At 43.2% G+C, this 17,491-nt stretch overlaps 3 protein-coding genes across 13 annotated transcripts; 1 reads left to right on the top strand and 2 right to left on the bottom strand.

Moving 5' to 3' along the window:
- Window positions 1–7: 7 nt before the first annotated feature.
- Window positions 8–6,992, bottom strand: LOC134198635 (mucin-like protein). The gene is made up of 9 exons (XM_062668049.1): window positions 6,974–6,992; window positions 4,318–4,887; window positions 3,889–4,025; window positions 2,798–3,770; window positions 2,751–2,753; window positions 1,379–2,023; window positions 834–1,079; window positions 227–742; window positions 8–36 (listed from the first exon to the last, which is right to left on the bottom strand). The coding sequence occupies exons 1-9, from the start codon at window positions 6,990–6,992 to the stop codon at window positions 8–10; spliced, it is 3,138 nt and encodes a 1,045-aa protein (XP_062524033.1).
- Window positions 6,993–7,926: 934 nt separating this feature from the next.
- Window positions 7,927–13,717, bottom strand: LOC134190926 (uncharacterized). 10 transcript variants are annotated; one of them, XR_009971698.1, is made up of 12 exons: window positions 13,471–13,717; window positions 12,564–13,399; window positions 12,389–12,509; window positions 12,238–12,317; window positions 12,044–12,170; window positions 10,935–11,555; window positions 9,257–9,996; window positions 8,946–9,063; window positions 8,750–8,835; window positions 8,535–8,687; window positions 8,368–8,468; window positions 7,928–8,277 (listed from the first exon to the last, which is right to left on the bottom strand). XR_009971698.1 is itself a non-coding variant. In XM_062659496.1 (11 exons), the coding sequence occupies exons 1-10, from the start codon at window positions 13,490–13,492 to the stop codon at window positions 8,571–8,573; spliced, it is 2,868 nt and encodes a 955-aa protein (XP_062515480.1). In that variant the 5' UTR covers window positions 13,493–13,717; the 3' UTR covers window positions 7,927–8,468; window positions 8,535–8,570. The 10 variants fall into 10 exon arrangements, 5 of the variants coding, with proteins under 5 accessions (XP_062515480.1, XP_062515469.1, XP_062515488.1 ...); XR_009971694.1 differs by having other exon boundaries at window positions 8,368–8,452; XR_009971699.1 differs by having other exon boundaries at window positions 8,368–8,452; window positions 8,550–8,687.
- Window positions 13,718–13,776: 59 nt separating this feature from the next.
- On the top strand, window positions 13,777–16,251 carry LOC134188306 (glyoxylate/hydroxypyruvate reductase A-like). Of its 2 annotated transcripts, XM_062656505.1 has the most exons (10): window positions 13,777–13,937; window positions 13,998–14,173; window positions 14,709–14,842; window positions 14,907–14,995; window positions 15,063–15,159; window positions 15,227–15,347; window positions 15,588–15,652; window positions 15,710–15,794; window positions 15,851–15,895; window positions 15,967–16,251. In XM_062656505.1, the coding sequence occupies exons 1-10, from the start codon at window positions 13,811–13,813 to the stop codon at window positions 16,051–16,053; spliced, it is 1,026 nt and encodes a 341-aa protein (XP_062512489.1). In that variant the 5' UTR covers window positions 13,777–13,810; the 3' UTR covers window positions 16,054–16,251. The 2 variants fall into 2 exon arrangements, 1 of the variants encoding a protein (XP_062512489.1); XR_009971308.1 differs by lacking the exons at window positions 15,851–15,895; window positions 15,967–16,251 and having other exon boundaries at window positions 15,412–15,673; window positions 15,739–15,759.
- The last annotated feature ends 1,240 nt before the right edge of the window (window positions 16,252–17,491 follow it).

Raw genomic sequence — 17,491 nt, 5'->3', positions numbered from 1 at the left:
ATTCTGTTTATCTGTATGGTGCTCTCACTTCGCAGACTAAAAAGTAATAATACGTACTGTACTAATTGTAATAATATACACAAACTGGTGTGTGTGTGTGTGTGTGTGTGTGTGTGTGTGTGTGTGTGTGTGTGTGTGTGTGTGTGTGTGTGTGTGTGTGTGTGTGTGTGTGTGTGTGTGTGTGTGTGTGTGTGTGTGTGTGTGTGTGTGTGTGTGTGTGTTGTACCTCGACATTTGTCTCCGTCGCGTTCGTATCCCGTCGGACATTCTCCGCAGTCGAATCCGAGATCGGGAGCCAGTCGATCAATACAAGCTGTATTCGGATAACAGTTCGAGGCCAAACAGCCGTCAATGTCAATACAACAAAAGCGTCCTTCCCATCCCATCCCGCATAGGCAATCATCAAGAAGGAACCTCGCCTCACCGCCGTCCCCCGGCGCCGGCACGCACGACGCTTTCCCGTCCAAATTACACGCACACAAGCGAACAAGCGGATGCAGTTGACTCGTCAGACCCAAACTGTTGCGGGCCACGAAGTGAATACTAACGGACGCAAACGACGTCGGCCTCCAAGTAAACGCGAAGCTGTTTCCGACACGTTCTAGTGAGGCACTGGAAGGAAGAACTCCTTCCATAATGACATTTTCTGCGCCGTCGTCGGACACATTAAAGTTGTATACCGTCTCCACGCCTACCGTTGCCTTGATGACGTCGCCACCTTCCATTACTGGCGGCAAATTACCTAAACATCAAAACGCATCAGATTTGTATGCACTTAGGTAAGAATTTTTGTGTCTTTCAAAGACATCTTTAAACGTTGCAATTATGTATACCAAGTTGGTTCAACGATTTGAGGAATTGAGATCGCGTGGCAAGTGTTTCTGTACCGACGCTAATGTTGTGCGACTCGTGTGCGTCGTACAAACAGAATTTGTCGTTGTCGCATGCTGCTTTCTCCTCCTCCGTATATCGATCCTCGATTTCGTCCAGAAAAGAAGGCACGTGACCGAGGATAGAAAAGCTGGCACCGTTTTGTCCGCTTTCGTAGTGAAATAGAGACTCCGAAGGTGTCAGCTGCCCTGAAAACGATCAATAACACTAGCGTTAAAGTATTTATTTATTAAATCGAAACGAAAGACAATCGTTCTTGTGTGTGTGTGTGTGTGTGTGTGTGTGTGTGTGTGTGTGTGTGTGTGTGTGTGTGTGTGTGTGTGTGTGTGTGTGTGTCTTGTGTGTGTGTGTGTGTGTATGTGTGTGTGTGTGTGTGTGTGTGTGTGTGTGTGTGTGTGTGTGTCTTGTGTGTGTGTGTGTGTGTGTGTGTGTGTGTGTGTGTGTGTGTGTCTTGTGTGTGTGTGTGTGTGTGTGCGTGCGTACGTACAGGTTTGTGACAGATCGTGTATCTGACGATCTCTAGAGTCGATAGAGATAGACTCTCCGTTTCTCCCAGTAAAGTCGTTGCTCTCATCATCGTCCCACACTCCCAGCAAACCTCTCGTTCCTCCTTTAAACCTGTCCGGTGCCGCCCAAATAACAGCCAGACTGCGGCTCTTAACGTCGACTCGCACCGACATTCCGGAAGCGAATCTGGCCACGAGAGTCTCGTTATCAGGCCGAGAGAGCGACGCGCCGTCTAGAGCAATCATTTCAGTCTCCGTCAAGCGTGAAAACAGATCGGATATATGACGCCATCCGCTAGCAACATAACTCGTAAACGGTAAAATGTCGGAAAGACCCCGCGTGTTACCATAGCAGCAGACCCACACAGACAGACCATTGCCACGCGTCAGTTCTACGTGTACGGCACTTGACGCCAATTGAGCGCGAGTGAAGTCATCCGATTTCCTAAACTGAGCGGCAACGACGGCAGAGAATGCGGTAGCGGCGGAACCCTCAACTAGCATCGTGCGTCCTTGCAGCACGAAATCGTTCTCTGACGTCTTCACCAACATGTATTCGCCCAGACCATTGAATGTGTATTCCACTCCATCCAGTGTACGAAAGTGAGGATCGCCCAGCATCCAACCTAAATGCATCAACACACAACACGTAATCGCAACCTCACACGCTGCAGTACATACGTGTAGGAACCACGGGGCCACGGGGGGGAACGGCGACAATTTTGAATCGGCGCTACACGGGTCTGGGAAGCCAAGGCTAGGCCATTGCCCCAAACAGCAGCCTATGGTCACTATATATCTGACAATTAATTAAAGCACAAAAAACAACTCCGTCTATTGTCAGCATCTAAAGTATGTGTCTGCCAGATTTCAGTTGCCTAATTAGTTCACCATGTCTATCTAATGGCGTTAGTGCAATGTGCATGTGTGATAGTCGGTCGATGGAGGTTACCCAGTACATTTAAGCTAGACAACGCGGAGCGGCACATTCACTAGACTACAGCCAGTCTCTCTCCGCCCTGGCGTTCCCAGATTGTCACTTTCTTGACTTGACAATCTGAGGAATGACAAAGGCAGAGGTAGGAACGGCATCCAAGTTGGGGGGCCAAACCTCAATGCGCGACAAGTGTAGCCTCGTGTACCCAGGACGTCTGTGCGCAAGTGTTTTTGGACTGTCGTCTAGGGGAGCACCTTGTTTTCTCCCACTTGCAGCTCGTTTTCACGATGACCTATTTTATCTAGTAGTGACCATAGGCTGCTGGTTGGGGCATGCCCCCGTGGCCCCCGTAGTTCGGTCTAGGCATTCACTCGCTACCGCGCATCGAGGTTCCCCCAACCTGATGCCATTCCTACCCTCTACAATATGTTAGAATGGTAACGAATAAGAGAATGTCAATTACCCCATGTAGGAGGAACGTAGTTCTGCGATTCCGTGGATGGTCTCCTCTCGTAATACAAGTGACACTCGTCCGAGTAGACGCAGCAGTCATCATACGGGCTCACGTCTAATTCTTTATGAAGACCCGGATAAAGCCTCGAATCGTGTCGGTTCGCGGATCCTCCAGACGGCGGACCGAGTCTCAGCACTCCACCGAATGACTCATCCGACTCATAACAACACTCCGTTTGCACACCGAACGATCTCGCCACACCAGACACGAAGCACGTCAGTCCACTCCGACGTCCGTAAAACTGGAAACGAAAATCGTTCCTTATCTGCGAAAGCGCGAACGGACACGGCAGAAGAAATTCCGTCCAGAACGGTCGCGAACAGCCATGAACGTCGATATCTTCTTCATACCACATCACGCATCGTTTCTTCCGATTCTCGGGACACGAACCAGTGAGACTCAACGGATACAAAAGCCTCTGCCCCGCTAGACTGACGACGCTCGAACTCTTCGACAGAAAGTGATTGACAAAGTGCGATCCGTCGTCGGTCGTGAAACCGACGGCAGGGGCCGCTGCCGCACTCAAATCGCTCCAACGGAGACCGTCTTGTAGATAATTCATCAGAGCAAACGTAACGACACCGTCCGTCGCCACGACAACTTGAAACGTGTTGTGCCCATCACCGGTACGACTAGCGTACGTAGCCACGCGATGCCAAGTCGCAACTAGAACCCAAGTCGCCGTAAAGTCACTCGCTTCGCTCGGTTCGGTTGCCGTAGCGTTGCGCACGTCGCGTGTCGCCCGCTGTAGGTACGAAGAGGACGGATCGGTGTAGACGTGATAGAATATCTCTCCTCCTTTGCGTGTATCGAAGTCCGCCCAGAATGGAGCCACGACGGACGTCTGTGTCGACGCAGGAAAGAAAGACGGCGAAATGCTTGCAAACGGACGATCGAATGATAAGAGACCGTTGGTAGAGACCTGACAAAATAAATAAATAAATATGTAAATATATGTATACACATAAGTTTAAATTTTTTAAATTATATATATATATATATATATATATATATTGTATAAGTTATTCTTATGGCCTTACATAAAATGATGTGTGTCGTTTTGATCCGTAAGGAAAGCAGTTCAAATCGATTCGAACCGGACCGAATACTCCGTCATCACTCGCTGCCGCTTGCACGTCCATCTGCGAAACGCCAAAACTGTAGAGATCGCGCGAAACTAAACACAAGCGTCTCTGGAAAAACCGAGCAACAGCAACCAAAACGCAAATTTCATTGTGTGTGTGTGTGTGTGCGCGCGCGCGCGCGTGTGTGTCAGCGTGTGTGTGTGTGTGTGTGTGTGTGTGTGTGTGTGTGTGTGTGTGTGTGTGTGTGTGTGTATGTGTGCATGTGTGTGTGTGTGTGTGTGTGTGTGTGTGTGTGTGTGTGTGAGTGCGCGCGAGTGTGTGTGCGTGCGTGCGTGCGTGCGTGTGCGTGCGTGTGTGTGCATGGGTGTGGGTGTGTGTGGTTACCATTGCTGCACAGTGATCCCATATAGTCAGCCGTGCATTGGCAAACATAGCTGTCGTTTCCCAAATCGTTACACGTGGCGCCGTTGCGGCACGGATTGGGATCGCATCCGCTGGAATTCCTACACACATCTTTCCGACCACCGTCAAACCCGCGCGTTCCGCAGTCGCACGTAAACGAGTCGACGGCGTCGATGCAGATTCCGCCGTTTCGACATGGATTAGACAGACACTCGTCGATCTCCCGCTCGCAGTTGTCTCCCTCGTATCCAGGCGGACACACACACATGTAGTTGTCCAGGCCGTCGACGCAGGTGCCGTTGTTCCTACACGGATTCAAGTAACAGCAGTCCGATTCCGTGCAGTTGGCGCCGAAGAAACTGGGAAAGCACTTGCACGTGAACGCGTTGACGCCGTCGACGCACGTTCCGCCGTGTTGGCACGGATTGTCGGCGCAGTCGTCGACGTCGGTCTCGCACAGGTCGCCCTCGAAGCCCAGCGGACACTGGCAGACACCATTCGTGCACTCGCCGCCGTTCCGACACGGATTTGGATCGCATCCCGTCAGCTGACCTAAAGAGAAGAAAACACAAAATGATGCCAGATTGCTGTGCTGTAGTCTTGAAGTATTGCGTCAGCCGTTCCAGCCCCCTCTCCGACTTCCGGGATGGATAAAGTGAATAATGGACACGAAACACGGGGTGAAGAGATGAGCAGGCCCTTATGCCCTACGACATTAATTTCTAAAAATTCATGTCGAATTTGTTAGCGTGCATTCTGCTAATCATGCACAGTAAGCTTGATTTTAAGTTCAAATTTTACAACCTAGAGCATGCAGTTGCTGTAATCATGCTGCTGTATGTATATATAAGAAGACTATTAGTCAGTGTTGATATGGGACCGCTCATCGTCCGTTTCTGTCTTTCAGTGTTCCAGTGCAGAGTAAAAGAGAGAAGCCTTGACAGTTTTACGCTGGCTTAGCATAATGCGTTCCCATCTGTTCCGTCTGTTGCGATCGACAAGTTGCGACTGCAAATTTAGTTACTCGATTAACTAATGTAATGTGTATCGATGCAACGGTCCAACAAACATCAACACTTTAAGAGTTTCAATAATGCTTACACTAATTAATTAGGACTACCAATGTCAATGCTGATCGTATCAGGAAACTCCACCGTATATACAATATCATCAGTAAACGTGATACTACTAAAACGTTTTGTTAGTTAGACTTTAGCTGCAGACAGAAACTTTCCGATCGTATATATAACGTAATGTACCGGTAATAGGAAGCTGTTGCATGCATGTGTAAACAGTCGATTGCACAACGCGCGTGGCTAACATGAACCTTCCAACAAGGAAGTTTGCACACTCCTCAGGCATGCACTAAGGTGTGATTTGACTAATGCGGATAGAGTAATTTGCAAAGAATCAACTTGTCCGAGTCCAGCCTTTCAATTGACAGATTGCATGCAATGGTTTGTGGATAGATCAACAATCCAAATTGAATTAAGATCCGTGATCAGAAACGTTTGTGCGCAACCCACAAACATCTCTGTCTAGGGCTTGAATTAGGTTAAATTATGTAGAACTAGAACTTTCTCCAACTGAATAGTAAGGACCTCACAAGGGTGCGGTTTGCTCGTTAAAACGCACCTCCAACTGCATATGCATAAACAAGACGACAGTAACTATCGATCGGCTAGGCAATTCGCCTTCACTAGAATGTTAGATGCGTGCATTGCAGCAATACCGCTGCATGCATGCGGTTGCCTACTAGCTGCGTATCTAGAGCTGCGTGTATAGTTTCTCGATCACCTAGAGCATAGTAATTACTTTGAAAAATTGTTGGACGCTGATTTGAATTCATCTAGCTTCCAGTTGTCGAAGCGGTATATATGCGGTCTATATGATGATCGCCGCGCTTGCACGAGTAAGTCTAGTATTTAGCGCGCGCTATTATATAATTTCATTGTACAAAGACGACTCTGTAATTTTAGATCCGCATTGTTTGACGTTCCTGAGGCCAGATTAGCCATCATGCAGACCATTGAAGTGCACGAAGGCTTGGGAGCTGCACAGTATAAATAATCGAGGTCGAAACTCGTAGGACTGTCTGTAAAGAGATATGCAAAAGTTAAAGGATACCGTACTGCTTGAAAAATTAGTTCGGCAGCCACGAACACAGCAAGGGGTCTGCATCAAAGAACTCGAAGAGCGCGCCGCCAGAATTCGAAGAGTGCCGAGAATGCACGTGGGCATGCAAGTGTGTGTAATAACCAAATGTAAGAGTTACCACCAAAGTTGGAAGCAAACCAGTCAATTGGCGTTCTATCGCGTGATCGGTCATGTTAATTTTCGTGCAATGAAAAAGACTTTGGAGGACTGTATACATACCGCGAGTCTTGTCGCTCCGTCGCTTTCTAGACAAAATCGTTCCCTATGCATACTGCTCGCTCGCGTGCTTTTCCATATGCAAGTATATTTAGTGAAACCCTACGTTGAAGTTTGTTTGCGATAGAGCTTCACTTCCTTGTTTCCGCCCACGACGCAGGCCTCTACGTTAGTCTAGATAATCTAGTGGCTGTCAGGGCAACGGATATACAGCAATGTGACAAGACAACGACGCAGTGTTAGCTCACACCTAACGAGTGTTTACCTTTCACAGACGACTCCATCGCTGTCGAAATCACAAATATTAAAATGAAAACGTGACGTGGAGTATTGATGCACGTCGTTCTCGACAACATCACGAGAATTCTGCGCAGCACGCACTTCAACAGTATAGGCAAACAAGAAAGCACCGATGATGAGACACTAAACCTTTATGAGTCGATTCTTTCCACACGCATGCAAACTAGTGCAGATTTATTCGAACTCGACGAGACGCGACGACTGCAGCTGGTGAGTGAAGAGCAGTCGATCAAGATAGAGACAGATGTGATGCAACTGCAACACTGCAAGTATATTATTGTGTGCCTCTTCGAGACAAGTCAGCTACAAAGTACTGAAACAATTCTACTCTAGAGACTGCAACTTAATATTTACATGCAAGTATGATACATGCCCACTTGTGCACGCTACATACATTGAAAGGTTGCAGGACGAAGACACTTGGTAGGCTTCCCAAAACAAGAAGGTTTGTTTGTATGGCTAGAATTACTTGTCTCTGAATTGATTTCAACACATGGTCGTATGCAGCTTGAAATCCAGCACCAAATGGATACAATGCTTTCCAAGTTCACGTAAACGTTATTATTTGTAGTTCGTAATGTCGTTTCGTTAACCGACAAACTCCCTCTTTGGAACGATCTTGTCACTCAACGGTATGTGAAACCGTTAGATTCATACCTTCTTGTGACATAAACAATTAAAAACATTATCATATGTTAGTGCAAAACCGTTAACGATTATATAAACAATTAAAATTAAAAATATTATGTTAGTGCAAAACAAAAACCAAGTCTGCTACATGCATGTGGTACGTTCTCGATGCTTGTTCCAAGACACGTGCAAGCTTATTGTCTTTGGCAATGCCTTGTTGGGAAAAAGGTGTGCCTAGAATGACCACGCCATCCATCCAAGATTAATTTACCTACTAGGCTAAGACAAGAAAAAATCTTTCTACTGTAAAGTACCCTAAAAACAGGGACACTCTCTCCCATCTTCTACATAAACCCTTCCTCAGACTGAAAGCTGTGATGTGTCGCTTCCGCAGATGTTTGTGTACTGTAGCTATACAAACCATGAATAGATCCTACAAAACACTTGGTATGTCAGTTTACATACTAAATTTACTAGATTGTTGTTAAAAACTATTCAATACAATACAATGTCATGGTTATTCAACGTCGATGGTCTAAAAATGTTCAGTTAATCAAAAATTAGCTGAGACACACCGCGTACACCTTCACTCAGCTAAACCATTCATTCTTCTCTAGCACACTTCATATGCCATTATTGCTAAAAACAGTGGACGACAATTATTGTCACAGTTTAACCAACATTACACAATTAAATATACACAATTTGTGATACGCACAGCAAAATAACCTGTGTTCCTACTCCCATGACATATTTACACCAGATCATCACTACATATATAATAACTGTTCTCTCTTTCTGACCTCTAGTCAATCTAGTAACCAACACAACTATAATTAACATTTCATGATGACGGTCCAACATTAAACGTTATTTTGTATTCAGTAAGTACAAACTTGGATTTGGCATACACATTCCGATATTGAAGAAGTCTATAGTCTCTCAGAACTGCTACTATCCAGCTCTCTTTGAAGCAGATGTTCAAGACAGATTAGCTTATCAAGACTGGCATCATCAGGAAGAAAAATTGCTGCAGACTGACGGACGTTCTATAGTAAAGACTAAACAATAGACAAGTTTGCTGTGAAGAGGTAAAGTAACTGCTTTATACCTCAAACTCTTCACAGAAGCCAAGTGAAGTGTAGAGACGTTGTGCTTCAACATAATGCCATACTACACGTTGAAAGGAGCCCGATGCTACAAACAGAGTCAAACATGCAGATGTGTATCATGGCAAAATTACAATATAAATTTATCAGTACATATTCACAAGTGCTGAATATTAACGTAATCTCTACGTGTGTTACCTGTTTTAATGCGACGATATTTAGAGTTGTTTGGATTCTGTATAATATTGAAAATTGATCGACGAATCATACGAAAAGCCAAATTGACATCTGGTTCTATGACACTCTTCAATAACGTCTGTTCAAGAAATTCAAACACTGTCAACAACAAAAAGTAACTGTGTGTGTGTGTGTGTGTGTGTGTGTGTGTGTGTGTGTGTGTGTGTGTGTGTGTGTGTGTGTGTGTGTGTGTGTGTGTGTGTGTGAGCAGATGTAACATGCACCAAGATTAGCCAATCAGTACATAAGGTTAGCTAGCTGACAGATCATACCAACTGTTTCAGCAAAGACTCTTCCAAGCTTGTCTGGCAACCAGTCAGAGACTCCCTTTCATCTACTGTCCCTTTAATGTCATGTTCAATTAAACACGACCGTTTGAATTCACACGTTTCGTGTTCCTCACTACAGTATGCAGCAGCTTGATCTGGAAGATGACTAGCATGTTTAAGATACTGCTCAAATTTGTCTCCAATCCATAATATAGTTCGATCAACCTGCATAGCTGCCACACCCAAACTACACTCTGTGTTCTCATATGCATAAAACAAACTCTCCAGTCTACTTCTAAATGGTTCCATAAAGAATGGTCCAATAAGATGAGGTGTAAACTGATCCCTTGTCAGTACATTACCAACTTCATTCAACCATTCTGTATCTCGATGGCCAAAACTCGTTGCCTTCCACATAAGCACAATGGAGCGTGTCACAGCAAATAGCCTAGCAATGTCCCCAGAACTTGCCAACATTTCTCCTCGAAGGACATCAGTAAAGCTCCAAAGATCTTGACTCAGTTTTGCACTTCTTGTTATCTGTGACCAATCTGCAGTCTGTTGGCAGAGTTGTAACCATTGATCTTTTACCAACTGATGTTGGCAAACTCTTAGCTGCCTGAAGTGGTACATAATTTTAGTAGTAAAGTCTGCTGGTAAGGCACTACTGTAACGTATAGCAACAAACGCATCCACAACTAATCCAGCAAGACGAACAGCAAGCCAAACAGCCTTTGCCACTCCTACAACAACAATACCATTGTGGTAAGTCAAGAATACAGCGTTACTGAAATACACAAATAAAACTCTGACAACCTATAACAACTCGTATGAATCACAAAGTCCAACCAACTCTACTGAGTCAGGCAGGTGTGTGCACGCACATGCACACACACACACACACACACACACACACACACACACACACACACACACACACACACAAGGAGAGAAAAAAGGAAGAAAGGAAAGAAAGAAGACGGAGAAAAAGAGAGAAAAGAGGGGAGAGAAAAGAGGGAGGGAGAGGAAAAAAGAGAGAAAGAAATAAAGAGGAAGAAAGAGAGAGAGAGAGAGAGAGAGAGAGAGAGAGAGAGAGAGACAGAGAGAAGAGAGAGAGAGAGAGAGAGAGAGAGAGAGAGAGAGAGAGAGAGAGAGAGAGAGAGAGAGAGAGAGAGAGAGAGAGAGAGAGAGAGAGAGAGAGAGAGAGAGAGAGGAGAGAAAGAAGAGAAGAAAGAGAAGAGAAGAAAGAGAAGAAAGAGAAGAAAGAGAAGAGAAGAAAGAGAAGAGAAGAAAGAGAAGAAAGAGAAGAAAGAGAAGAAAGAAGACAGATGAGGATAGACCAGTATCTATTCTCAAAGCCCTAACACCTTGCACTGCTACTCGGCTAACTTCAATATGCAACCTCTACCTCAAACAGCTAGTCATGTGTAAAATTATCTGTACATGATGTACAAGCTATATGTTGGCATGCAATCCACACATACCACTAGTTCTCTAATTCCTACCCTAAAACCTACTACATGAATCCCGGTAAGGTCAACTACTTAGATGCTATAGTAAATAATGACACAAAGTCCATGCCAAGATCAATTTTTGTACCAGTGCCAAGTGTTCCTTGACATTTACACACTGTCCAGTAAGGCCAACTAGTTACAAATGTTTAATTAGTCTTCTAACTCACCTGCATCGGCAATTGTGTCAGAACCCTCTAGCGCAAAACTAAGTGGAGAGATGACTCCATTATGAGATGTCACATACATCCACAACATCTCCTGTACCATGATAGATGACATCTCGTAATCTAAACTATTAGCTGCCAAGCTATTAGAGAGACCATGAATGACTTCAGCACGTGCCATAAATTGTCTCGACAGACGATCAACTGGTAGATGTTGTGGTGTGAGGTAGTTCAATGATGGAAGAGTGCTTGTAGCATTAATTTCTAGCACATGTGTCAAGAGTTTAATCAAATAAGTAAAGCAAGTCAACTCAACCGAATCCAGTCCTAAAGTATTGCTCATGGCTTGCTGTACTTCATCAATAAAAGTATGAATTCGAGAACGAATATTTGCATATTCACTTTGTGTCATATTTTCACGCGATCGACCACGTATTGCTGCTTTGATGTCTTTCCATGTTGAGATTGGTTGTACATTGCTTCCAGTCAGTGATTGTTTAGTCAAAGCGGTCTCAAGCTGTACCATGGTAACAGTAGAGGTAAGGTGGTTACGTTCGAAGTCAACAAACGTCACACCAATAGATGACGCTAGAACAACTGCAGCACCCAATCGATCAAGTGGCACTTCAAACAAACACATAATGGTTAGTAGAAGTTAAAACAACACAATCATCACAAAACATAGTCTTTCTTCCATAAACATTCTTCGTGTGAAATCCTCATAGTTGTCCTAACAAAGTTCAATCTATCCTTAGAAATATGTCCTCGAAAGATTCAGTTTAGTTGTGGTACACTTTACACCTAACTCTCGGATGCCACAGTCTGTTTCTGTACTTTACAAAACACTCCCTTATTTTACAAAATTGGTACACACACCAGAAAAACAAACTACCACAAACGTGCAATTGATACCTAGATGTTTCATCTGTTTCCACAAATGTACAGCAGATCCATTCCCATTAGCTACTGTATATGTGTAAATAGTTGTTTAAAACTTTTGAACAAACACTTTCAATTGTAAATCAGACCATAGGAATGGTTTTCACATTTCACCACTTTTTAGAGAAGACCCACTCAATTTACAAAGTGTTAATGCCAATCTGTATTCGTACCTTCAACTCGTGTACCAGCATATCTGTCAGCACTGTTCCCCAACACATCTGTACACTCAGCTAATAGTTCCCAAAGGCGATAAACTTGACCCAGTGATGCTTCCATTGGAAGAACTAACAGTCCAGCCTGCACATGAGTTAAAACAAAGCTGTAAGTTGTAATACTTCAAAAAATTCAAATTCATTACACTAACACACTCAGAAAAGTTTGCCAAAAACAATAAATTTCTGCACTGCTCATGTTGCCATATTCTCTCATGAAATCTAGGATGATCTACATCGTGTATACAATGATCAACAACTTACTGAAAGTAGACAGTGTCTACAGAAGTTATCAGCACGTACCAATGCGAATATGTCTGTACTTTGGTTCGATAGGATTATCAATGATAGAAGACAAACACTTGAGACACATAGAAGAAAAGTCATCAAACACCTCAGCTGACATGACGCTTCTTAGTCTTTCCTACAAAATACAAGCTATCAAGCAAACTCACAAAAACTGTTTAAAGTTTCTAACTATATGTTGTTTCAAGTCATCTGTTGAACTACAATCCATGACTGAAGAACTCTCTAAGCTGTCGGAAGATGGAAACAATTGTTTTGCATACTTGCTGTCTAGACTCTTCTCAATTCGATACTCAAATTGTGACTGCATCAATGAGCTAGAGGAAGCACTTGAAGAGCACAGTGATAGTGAAGAGGAACCACCTTCAGCAACACATGTTGTAGCATCTGGTTCGCTTACAGTGATGTCACCTGAGTCTTCAGCAAAATTAAGATGTGATCCAAACTTGTTACAGATCCAACTGATGGTCTCCTTAAACTCGTTTTGTGCATCGGGATCATCCAAACAAGTAGACAGTCGAAATGCCATCTGCACATTCTTAGCCAAAGTGTCACTAAGCAAATGTCTTGGCAATACATCTAAAGAAATGTCCGCAGGAGAAGGACACATCACAACTGAACCAGTAGATGCTGCTGCTGTGAAGTCCCCATAAAAACCGGAAGTGCAAAAGTAAGACTTCAAAATCCACATTTTAAACTGATACCGCCACAGGGCAGCACAATCCGCTCCAATGACAACACCAATTTCCTGTTCCAAAGCCTCAAACAACTGCTTCAGTGCGCCACACATTTCTGATGCCAACAAGGGAATCGTCTGCCAAGAGCAAGTCATTTCACAGAGCGAGTCCCAAATCCGCTTCACTTCAGGGTCTCGGCAAAGATTCAAACGTAGCCATAGCGTCTCCACGTCTGCGCGTAAACTAGTGCGAACAGTCCTTTCCAAGGCAATTGCGTAGAAAGTCTCGCACAAATGCAGACAAAGTTCGTTAGCCGCGCAGACATTCGCACCTGCATGCACACAGATGTAGATCTACAATTTACAACAAACTTCAACCGAAAGGAGAAAGAAATTTACGCACCTGCTGAAGCACTCGCACTCATATTGAGTCTCTAAACAACTAAAATCTTTCTAAAGTCGAAATCGGCGAACATACGATAAGTTCAATTCACATCGCGATTGATCAAGGAGCTAGGGAATCGTTCAGGGACTCTTCACTGCATTGCGACCTCGAGGATTCGAGGCCACCAGTTCCGACAACTTGATAAATTGAACAAGGTCAACGACAGTAAATGTCACAGTATCAAACTCTTTCGTACATGTACTTCCGAAACTTTGTTAGCAAACGTCACGTGGTCTGACACACCTACTTTGCACACGCGTTACGTGGACCTGTACAGTCTACGCCAAAACCAAACGGTATGACTATACGTGTGGCTGTAGTCACTGAGCTTCGTGGATGGATGGGATTGGATTTGAACAAGGCTCCATTTCAAATCCCTGGAGTTTATTTTCAGAAAATAATCCCGCAAGCTCCTAGTTTCGCTGGTAACTTTGCCTGCATATCGCAGAGATAGACAGTGCCCTGAAGAACAGACATTGTTACAGTTGGTAGCTCTGCTATTTCTAATCTAAGAGAAATGGTGGATGGGGCAGAGATAGTGATTGGAGATCCCCCGCTGATTGGTCCTCACTGGTACAACATGCCGCCTAGCGTCAAGTGGATACAGTCAACTTGGGCTGGTGTTGACCACCTCTGCAAAAAATTTCTCACTCAAAGCAAGGTTTGTGTACCCAATTTCGTCTTTGCATCAAGTTTAATCTGCAAGTAATTAATTAATTAATTAACACACTCACTCGCTCACTCATTCACTCACTTTTTTTCAATCAAATAAGTAAACACATACTAGAAACCTGAACATGCAAACCATTACAACTCAACATATAACCCTAAATTAATCCCAGTTTTAAAATAAATAAATTAATTAATATAACTAACTGTTGACTTTTATGCATTCTATTTCTTGCATGACTGCCTATCCACTCCAGAGTCCAGTCAGTCCATTATCTCCATCATACTGCTGGTGTCTGTAAGCTATATGTTGGTCTGTCCGTGAGAAAAAAAGTTACATGGACTGCTTTGTGTTCATACGGATCGAAGATATTATACAGTCTTGATTGTCTTAATATGATGATATACATACTCGGTAAGACACCTTGAGATCCAACTCTTGTAGATTACAAACTGTATCTAGGGTGCGTATTATATATAGTAGCTAATGCTAAATATTCTTGTTAATATTGCTGTGCTTGCTATAGCCTTCACCACACTTTACTTTCACACGACTGGGGTCTGGCTTTGGTGTTCCTATGGCAGAGTACACACTTGGTCAGATAATAGCAATGGAAAGGCACTTTCATCAGTACACTGGTGATCAAGCTGAAAAGAAATGGTGCCATCCATTATATATCATTACGCTTTGATGAGTGACACGTTGAAACATCTCATCATTACAGGGTGTGGAGAGAACGTGATTATGGAGGTTATAGAATGTTAGGTGATCTTACAGTGGGCATACTGGGAGTTGGAGTTATTGGACAAACCAGTAAGTTACTAACATTATGTTAACTAGACTCATACAAAACAGGTAATTGTGGTATATGTCATTGCAGTTGCTAAATATTGCAAGTCCTTGGGCATGACAGTGTGTGGCTTAGTTCGGAAAGAGATTCCTGTTGATCAGAGATCTCCTGTCATCGATCAATATTAGTAAGACTATAATATTTAAAAGTTCTCAAGAAGTGAAATTGATTTGTGGTGTTGTGTGATCGTCCAGTCTTAGACACTCGCTGACCAATCTGCTTCAACGTTGTGACTACATCTGCAATGTATTGCCAAGTACAGATGCAACTCGAAACTTGTTATCTGACAACTTGCTTTCAAGCTGCAAACCAAAGGTACATTAAATTTATACTAGACACTGCTGAGGCATGGAACTTGTAGCTTAGTTGACTCATGCAGTTGCTCTTGCTCATCATATTCCTGAATTCTCTCCTTGTTGGAGCTGGGAGAGAATCCAAGGACAATATTGGAATGACTGGGCCAGTAGAGTCTGTCCCTGTTGCTTGTTAAGATGTTGAGAAGTTAGTGGACCCTGCATAGTACACTCCACTCATTGTCATGCTTCTCATGTCAAGGCTCGATTCATCAACACCGGACGAGGTGACGTTATCAGTGATGAAAGCTTGCTTGAAGCATTGAGGCAAATGAATCATTGATTTTGGTGTGGGAAATTATTCTGACATGCAATCTATTACAGGCAAGGTTGGATTGACTATGCTGTTTTAGATGTTTGTAACACAGAGCCATTGCCTCGAGACAGTCCACTATGGGAGCATCCAAGAGTATGCACATGTGGATATTTAGAAGTCAGCTATAGTTTCATGTTTTCAATGTCTAGGTTACAATTACACCTCACATTGCGGCAATATCTACACCATCAACAGTAATAGATCGTATAGAGAAGGAATGGATTGGCCGCTGTTTAATATTGTTGTTTCTTGTTAATTAATGTAGATCATGGAGACTTTCAAAGAAAACTTGGAATTGTATAGACAAGGAAAGGAGTTGAAATATCAAGTTGACTGGACCCAAGGCTATTAGCGACAAGAAAGAACCAACAATAGACTGGATAGTATTTGTACTTTTTGTGATATGTTCAAATTGTAGATCTTTGCACCAACCAGATTGTATAATCATGATTCCTAGATACTGCTCCGTATTATCTACTCTTTCTCAGACAAAAGTCCTCATCATGAGGCAGAGTGATAATCAAAACATAGAACAGCCACAAATGATACTATCCGTCTGTATTGAATTACAAACCACTATAGTGGGTAAACCGTTTTGTATGTGTTCAACACAGAACGGTAATGGACACTTACATACATTGCATAATTCAATTGAACAATACTGAATGCCTATACAGACTATATGCAGCATTGCTTTACACTTCAACTGCACTGCTTTGCTCAGTAACTTCAATGGTTAATTAATGGCCAGCAGCAATTGGAGACATGTCCATTGAAAGTCATGTTTTGCACTTGTGCCTCCACAAGTCAGGGTTGTCTGGTCACATTGCTTCAGCTCGTGGTGTGTGTGTGTGTGTGTGTGTGTGTGTGTGTGTGTGTGTGCGCGTGTGTGTGTGTCCATTTCAAATGCAATTTACATTCATTACATTATGAATACCAATTCCTGCATGCTATCTTTCTGTGTGGTTTCTGCTAGTCCACTCCTTCACTACTTCACTCCTTCACTACTTCACTGGACAACGCAGAGCCCACAATTTGGCCATTAATAGAAACAAAGTTGAACTCAGTGCCACAATAGCTTTAATAAATTAATAAATAAATTATTTAATAAATTCAATAAATGGCTAGAGAACTGTTAATTAAGCACCTCCAGGATATCACTCAAAATTTCCGTCCTCAGATCAGGCTTGGCAGTCACTTACACTATAGCCTCAAGAGTGTATGTCATGATGTCTAGCGTTAGTGCTAATATACTAATTGTACAGTAGAAATAGTCCCACGCCTACCAAACTTGGACATCAGGCTGTCTCTTCTTATTGTATGACATCATCAAGTAGTCTATGGTGTCTCGTGGCTAATAGCCTTGGGTCCAGTCAACTTGATATTTCAACTCCTTTCCTTGTCTATACACAATTCTAAGTTTTCTTTGAATGTCTCAATGATCTACATTAATTAACAAGAAACAACAAAATCGAGCAGCGGCCAATTAAATCTGTTACTATTATATTAGATTACTATTGATGATGCAACTTCTGCTGCAATGTGAGACGAATTTAAAACTTAGAAATTGAACTATACAACTGAATGTTGGTTGACTTTCACATACTGTATTCATCTACTGCATATTCTTGGATGGTCCCATAGTGGACTGTCTTGAGGCAACAACTCTGTTAAAGACATCCAAACAGCATAGTCAATCCAACCTTGCCTGAAATAAATTGCATACCAGAATTTCTTGTTTGCATGCAGGCAAACAAGCACCAACAATGAGACAATAAACCTTTAGGAGT

This window comes from Corticium candelabrum, chromosome 1, assembly GCF_963422355.1.
Source record: "Corticium candelabrum chromosome 1, ooCorCand1.1, whole genome shotgun sequence".
Classification (NCBI taxonomy): Eukaryota; Metazoa; Porifera; class Homoscleromorpha; order Homosclerophorida; family Plakinidae; genus Corticium; species Corticium candelabrum.
Note: the sequence above shows the minus strand (reverse complement) of the source record. Positions and strands in the feature narration are given on the sequence as shown.

Bases quoted from the DNA above. Each gene is read 5' to 3' on its own strand.
- LOC134198635 (XM_062668049.1), bottom strand. The intron at 1,080-1,378 runs GTACGTACGCAC...GATCGTTTTCAG, and splicing joins ACACGATCTGTCACAAACCT to GGCAGCTGACACCTTCGGAG. The intron at 37-226 runs GTACAACACACA...ATTACTTTTTAG, and splicing joins CGACGGAGACAAATGTCGAG to TCTGCGAAGTGAGAGCACCA.
- LOC134190926 (XM_062659476.1), bottom strand. From the start codon at position 13,492: ATGAGTGCGAGTGCTTCAGCAG. The intron at 12,510-12,563 runs GTTAGAAACTTT...TGTATTTTGTAG, and splicing joins ATGACTTGAAACAACATATA to GAAAGACTAAGAAGCGTCAT. The intron at 12,318-12,388 runs GTACGTGCTGAT...TACACGATGTAG, and splicing joins GTACAGACATATTCGCATTG to ATCATCCTAGATTTCATGAG.
- LOC134188306 (XM_062656505.1), top strand. From the start codon at position 13,811: ATGACTATACGTGTGGCTGTAGTCACTGAGCTTCGTGGATGGATGGGA. The intron at 15,653-15,709 runs GCAAATGAATCA...AATCTATTACAG, and splicing joins AGCTTGCTTGAAGCATTGAG to GCAAGGTTGGATTGACTATG. The intron at 15,896-15,966 runs GTAATAGATCGT...TAATTAATGTAG, and splicing joins CAATATCTACACCATCAACA to ATCATGGAGACTTTCAAAGA.